The sequence below is a fragment of the Pocillopora verrucosa genome, chromosome 5 (genome assembly GCF_036669915.1).
Source record: "Pocillopora verrucosa isolate sample1 chromosome 5, ASM3666991v2, whole genome shotgun sequence".
NCBI classification, from domain to species: Eukaryota; Metazoa; Cnidaria; class Anthozoa; order Scleractinia; family Pocilloporidae; genus Pocillopora; species Pocillopora verrucosa.
The window spans coordinates 1,129,728-1,136,519 of record NC_089316.1 but is presented as its reverse complement, the minus strand read 5'-3'; the positions used below and the strand labels follow the sequence as shown (position 1 = coordinate 1,136,519).

Below are 6,792 nucleotides of genomic sequence, written 5' to 3'. Positions count from 1 at the left end.
GATTTTATGCTCGAGTTGAAAATTGTGACGTCATGGCTTCTGAATTGTTCGAGAAAATATCGAGGCATGGTCTCGCAGCGTGATTTCTTTGATATAATTTCGCGTGCTCGTAAACGATGCCGAAAGAAAAATATTTGCATAATTAATAACAGGTATGAAAGAAACAAGAATACAGGTGTCGTAGCTACTGAAAACGATAGTCTTGAAAACAACAAGTTGTAGTAAGATTGGAAAGGATGAAGTCGACACCTATCCATATTTACTTTTTTCTTATGGCATCATCGATGACAATCGCTTTTGTACCAAGGCCCGGTGAGTCATGATACGTTACTTATTTACCTACAGGGCTCGCACAACACAACCACTGACTAGATTATTTCACTGAAGACCAATTGGTAATCAACTCGCTCAGTTTTCGAAGTGTTTGATTTCGCGGACATTTTTCAATTTTCCCTGTAAAATCTTCTCCTTCCTTTCCCTACATCTCTCGCTTCTCAGCTTTAAATCGCTGTTTTTCGTACGAACCTTTCATTATCTTAAGTTTTGAGCGCTCAACCTTTACACCATAACTTTCGCCTTCGTTTATTTTACATTTATTTTTCTTTTAATTCTGCGTATTGCAACAAAACCACTTCAAAGGTAAAGGTTTGAAACGACCTTTTGCCCGTTCCGAAGATTTATGGATGCAATCTTGAAAGAAATTAAACTCAAACAGAAAACTGTGCTCTAGCTGTGAAAGTGTTATGATAATAGCTTAGGAACTTTATCTTGGGATAAAATTCATTTTCATACCAATGTCCTATTGATTATCAAAAAACGTTGGCTTAAAAATTCTACAGAATAATGGCTGGGAGCAGGAGAAATTACTAGAAACATTGAGTCGATTGTTTAGTTCAGTGTGCAGGATATGATCATATTTTAGCATAATTTATTGTTGCTTTCACACGGCTATACAAATGTTTTCGTCAAACTTGACTGTATTTTTGAAAAGTGAAAGTAAAGTTTAGTTATTCAGAGTTTTACCTCCGATCCAAACATACTTAGCTAAACCTAAACGTACATCGAGTAAACAAATATTTGGTCTCGGACGAGTGAATCGAGACATGATATCATATAAATTGGATGTGTCCTCGCGTGAAAAATATTGTCCTAAAGTTCGAGAGTCATACGACTTATGACTGTCGTTAAAGTAATAAAGAAAAGTTTGATAAAACTCTTGTAGGCGGAATTGAGACTTTTATGGTTTAATCAGACACGATTTAAGAGAGACTTTCACAAGAATAATTACTTTTATAAAAACAATGTAATTCTTCTCAGCATATTGTCATCAACGAGTCATTAAAAGCTATCTGATTATATCTACATCTTGTATTTTGGGGAGCGGTTAGCCAAAACACAGTGAGAGAGTTGATTGGATTAGTTCAAAGACAGAATCATGCGGATCTTTCTAGAATAATTTTTCCGATTTGCGAAACAAACAACATAAAAGATGTGCATGTAACCGCAACATGAAAAAATTACCTGTAGAGAAAAACAACGTGTTTGTCTCGTAGCAACGGATAAATTTATCTTTCGACCTTGAGGGGCTAGTAATGCTATCAGTTATGATAAACTCATTCTATTACCAAAGTATGTCTAAATATCTTTAAATGAGTTGTTGATTGGAATAGTTAGCAGAGCAGACGTAATTTTGGTGAGTGCTCGGTATCTTTTGATGAAAGTTATGGCTGCCATCATAAGGCTAGTTAGTTCACATTTAAAATGGTTTTAAGGCTCCTCCCAGGAGTACAAATGGTTACCAGACCAGACAGCTATCAGAGAAATTTGATGAATGCTGGACTTGAATCCCGTTAAGTGTTATTAAGGTTGGGTTGTCTGTCTAAAATAACTCCGCCAACCACAGGCTGACCAGAACTCCTTACCGTAATTTGCATTTAATGAACTGAAATGCTGATGTAGTTGATATACAGTTGATTGAAATAGAAACTGTGAAAAGATCCGACAGGCAGCTGGCATATGAGACATGACTAAAAGCTACCACCCATACCATATTGACATACTGTTTCTCAACTTCAGCTCTATTCATTTTCATATTCATCTCCAATCAACAGAATTCATTTGGTACCTATACCCAAAGTGGAACAACCAGCTTTATGGATACAAGCCCAATTCCAACACTTCTGTCCTTCCTAAAAACATCGTCGGAGAAGTCGTGGAGCAGAGAGACGAAGGGATTCATAGCATTTCCTTTGACACCGGTTCAAATAAAATCGTTCTTGGAACTCTCGCCGATACCCTTGGCAACATGAACACTTTTCCAGCCTTTACAATTTCTTTTCTATATAAAATCAATACTTTGCCGCTGCCAAATGCCGTTTCTGTCCGCCTTTTCGTTTCATCCCCCAGGAAAGAGGAGCGGAAAAACAGTAATCCAGTCGAGATTAGATTGATACAGACCGGGAGCAATATATCATTTCATGCCGCTGTTGGACATCACGATAAAAACATGAAAGTTGCACGTGTCGACGGCATAGCAAAGGTGACTCAATGGTTCCACATAAGCATTATGTATACTGGCTTGCACCAAAATGAAACACTGGTTTATTTGAACGGCACAAGAATGGCTTCCGATAACTACAATTCAGCAATTTCTGCCGAACCGTCAAATCCCACCCCTTATGAGTATTCCCTTGGCTTTGATAAATCTCAGACAAAGTTTTCAATGAGCTGGTTCCAAGTCTTTAGAGGCGTACTAAACGAGACAGAGGCAATGGAACTCTCCGGGGCAACCTTCAGTCAAGGTATTTTCCTCACTTCTTAATCCCCTCCCCCCCCTATTTTCCACCATCACCATATGCGTAGTCTCTACTGAGGGCGGAGGGGCGAAGTCAAGAGGTCCCACCCTTAACCTTTTATCTCTGGGAGGGGCGCTAACGGAATGTCTGGGCTGCGGCGTGCCACCACGGCGTTCTAATTCTGACCTAGTCTAAAATCCGTTCGATTAACTCACAAATTTGGTCAAAAGGACCAAAATTTAATTTACCCTTCGCCTTTATACCAACTTCTTTGGGGTTCACAATCGCTCTCTTCACGTCCTTCATCACTCCTTCTCTCTTTCTTTTCCCTCAATAACAGCTGTGCGCACGTGCACTAAGGTTGTCCCCGGGAGGTATTGTGGCCGAGTGGAAGGCGTGCTAAAAAACCGGGTTCAAAGGCCCTGGCGAACTCGAACCCCACCCGGCCAGTTTATTGTGTCACGTTATCAGGCAAAATACTCTACCCTCACTACCCTCACAGTGCTTCTCTCTCCCCTGGCCATGGGTGAGATTGAGGACCGGCGATCTCGATATCTCATTTCTAGTCACTCTGTTAATTCAATGAAAGCTCAAGCAATATAGGCTACATGCTCAAGTACAATCATTACCGTGAGTGTTATCATCAAAGATAACATTTAACATCTAGTTTGCTTGTGAACAAGACTCTAAGCCGAAGGTTTTCTCTTTCAATAGCTCTGAAAGCTGTTCAAGTTACGGCGAATTTTACTATCAGTGCTGTGACGATACAGGAAGATGATGGAAGTGTTAATCTTATGGCCATGAGAACCGGAAATGTGGAGCTTGCTTCAACAGTAAGGTCAGGGAAAGGCAATTAAAATGCGTAAAAAATAACATTAAAAAGCAATCCTCGCTGAGCATCTAGACTTGATGTATTTCCTCTTACGAAATTTTAAGACCACTCCCCCTTTTTAGAGACCCCAGGATTGAGTAGTAAGCAATCATGAGTTAAATCTTGCTCATGTTGATATGTTAAGAAGCCTTCGAAATCGAAAGCAGAAGTTTATCTCTCGGATAGAAAGAAGCGAAAACCAAAAGTAAGTCTTCATTTGCCGACAAAATGACATGTGGCGCTCGCCAAAACGTTAATGCAGCAAACTTGGTACATGTGACACACTTCCCGCGATACCTGTAATGAAAAAGAAGCTTCTGGATTATGTTTCAAACTAAGCCTGTATAACCTTTTATCTCTGCACAATAATTATCACAATATGCATGCCATAAAATTATTGTGCTTAAATCTCAATGTTTTAAAATCGCTATCTTCCTCTCTGGCTGCTCGCCTTGAATAGATTATGCTCCAGTGTGGGTGCCTTGAGAAAGGAGGCTAGCCAGATAAAATGGCATTGTTTACATAGATGTTTCATTTTTTCAATAAGTGAACTCAACTGATAGAGCCTGGACATTGATCAATATGAAAAAATTAGGTATTCACTTCATTGTATGATTTATCATTCAATGCTCCTTACCCATCAAAAAGATCGTCCATTTTAACTGCATCTCTGTGCTGTCATTGTAACAGGTTCGGTGCTACAAGTGACTCAGCCGTAATAGACAAAGACTTTTCCTTCCAATCTAAGGAGGTTACATTCAAACCAGGAGAGATTTATCACAGTATTAATATCCCTATCCTGAAAGATGACTGGACAGAAGACGATGAGCAATTTACTATCTCCATGACCTCCGTGGATGGTGTGATATCCATTGTCACGCCTGGGAGTGTCACGATTACGATCAGCAGCAATGGTAAGATTTGGGGAATGATGGTCTTCCTGAAGTTGGGTAAACAAGGAAAAAAGCATGTGGGAGGGGGTTTCTTGGAAAAAGAGGAACTGTTGCAATTTTCGGGAGAAAGGGTCACTCGGATTTTCTGACTTCCAGTCCACTCTCAGAATCTAACAATCACTCATTCCTTGCTGTAAGGCGTGTTTTAAGTATCCATTTACACCTTGCTTTTTGTTCTGTTCTTTCGTTTATTGTTAAGATGGCTCAGCTGGTCGTGAACCTGCAACAGGAGAACAGACCGCTGATGAAGGTAAGCTGAGGAACAATTATAAAATAACACATTTAATAATATACATGAAAAAAATTACGCGCGTCTGATTGGCTGAAAACGAGTGCATTTTTCGTGTATAATTGCAAACTATAACTAGCGCATCCCCTCCGGGTTCGCGCAATTTTGTTGTCTCTGAAAGCTGTGCTCTTGCTTATAAACACCAAATTGCACTCGAAATCATGTTGTTCCCTATACAAATTCACTCTTTACGAGTGTGCTGCAAAGTTGGGAGTCTGAATCTTTGAGAGGAGCTAATCATGACCCTCTGACCATCAGCGGGTTGTTTCACCCGAGAACTTTCAATTGGAATCTCGTAGCGAGCCTAGATATTTACTTTGCTCAAATGACGTTAAGTTGCCATTGGCCTTCAATAGTAGAACTGTGAAGAATAGAAACGAGGGGTATGGATTGGTATCAAGTTGGAGTGGGTGGGGACTGAAGTTTGATGGCTGCCGGGCGCGGAGATTGGTATTGGGGTGGAGTGAGTGGGGATTGAAGTTGGCTGGCGGAGCGAAGTTGGGTTAGGTAAAGATATTGAGATGGAGCGGCTAAGGATTGTTTCATATTTATCTGTTTTCTTTTTCTTTTTCTTTAGATATCTGCTTTATTCCGCTCATCTTGCTGTGTGTAGGAATAGGTTTGGTGTCTCTGGGCATAATCATTTTACTCGGGTTTCTTATCAAACTGTTCTGCTGATAACGAAATAGAAGCAAGGTAAGAGCGATCTTCATGTACCACCCGATAGATCTGTGGAGAAATTTCAGTTGAGGGTCGAAAGTCCTCCGGAAGGATTAGAATGGTTTTGTTTTACTTCTTGCTATGATTGGTCGAGAAAACTTACACCATCCTCTCAACCCGTGAGATATTCCACTGAAATCAGTCGCTCATTGGTTCCTCACGTTTCCCGCTTATCTGTTTTTACTTTCATGCTCACTTCTGCCCCTTGTAAAATTTCCTTTACTTCAAATCAGTCGTTGAGTTGTTTTAATTTGGATTGAAACGTACCGCGAAATGGTGAAGTTTTCGTACATACTGAAAGTGCAATAACATATTGATAGTGCAATATTACCTGTCTTCATGAGGGTAATTTATTCGCTCTCATGAGTTTCAACCGAAAAAACAGCTGCCCACGGCACATCTTCCAAAAATGTCATGAAAAAGCGCCGCATTGTTATTGGTTGATACCAAAGTGATTGAGTAGACTCAAAACAACTTTGATCATGCGCAGGCTCCATGTGTGGATCAAATATGTCAAAGCTTCTCGCACAGTTTTTATACATGTTAATCTTGTGTTTGTTTAACCCGTTATATTTCAGTAGGGACATCTTAAAAAGCTAGACATCATGCAACCAAAGGAAAGAAGTCTTCAACTAGATCAAACTTTATCGGGATTCGTATGTTACCTGCTGAATGAAAGACTACGAAAAAAGACTCATTCGAATTTTACCCAAAAATCTTGGTTTGACGATGTAAATGATGGATTTTATTATTGACACCAATCTGTAACCGGGGTTCGCCGGTGTATGTGTATATTATTAAATTTTGATACTCTGGCATCTTAAGTTTCAGCTTTTAAAATTATCTATGTATCGAAATTCTTCACTTGTATTTCAAACTTAAAAGGAATATTTGTGAAACTTTAGACTAAGGAGGAACTGAGGAGAATGTATCATTTAAGTGGCTGGATGACTCGTCAGTTTTGTTCACCGCTGAGCCGACGACATAAACCTTCCTCGTTCACACTAGTGATGGTGAAACAATAAATGAAGATATTTTTTTGATAAAATAGTACGTTGTACAGGCGATGAGTTTTCTTTTTCAATAAAAATGAACATTCCACCGTCTAATAATCTGACCAGTTTCATAGAATAAAAAAAACTGAAATCTTGGACTTCCTCTTCT

General features: G+C 39.5%; 1 protein-coding gene across 2 annotated transcripts; it reads left to right on the top strand.

The window, feature by feature from the left end:
* Nucleotides 1-114: 114 nt before the first annotated feature.
* On the top strand, nt 115-6,752 carry LOC131783016 (uncharacterized). 2 transcript variants are annotated; one of them, XM_059099758.2, is made up of 7 exons: nt 115-312; nt 2,112-2,801; nt 3,510-3,633; nt 4,357-4,580; nt 4,819-4,869; nt 5,486-5,604; nt 6,210-6,752. In XM_059099758.2, the coding sequence occupies exons 1-6, from the start codon at nt 237-239 to the stop codon at nt 5,584-5,586; spliced, it is 1,266 nt and encodes a 421-aa protein (XP_058955741.2). In that variant the 5' UTR covers nt 115-236; the 3' UTR covers nt 5,587-5,604; nt 6,210-6,752. The 2 variants fall into 2 exon arrangements, with proteins under 2 accessions (XP_058955741.2, XP_058955740.2); XM_059099757.2 differs by having other exon boundaries at nt 116-312; nt 6,207-6,751.
* The last annotated feature ends 40 nt before the right edge of the window (nt 6,753-6,792 follow it).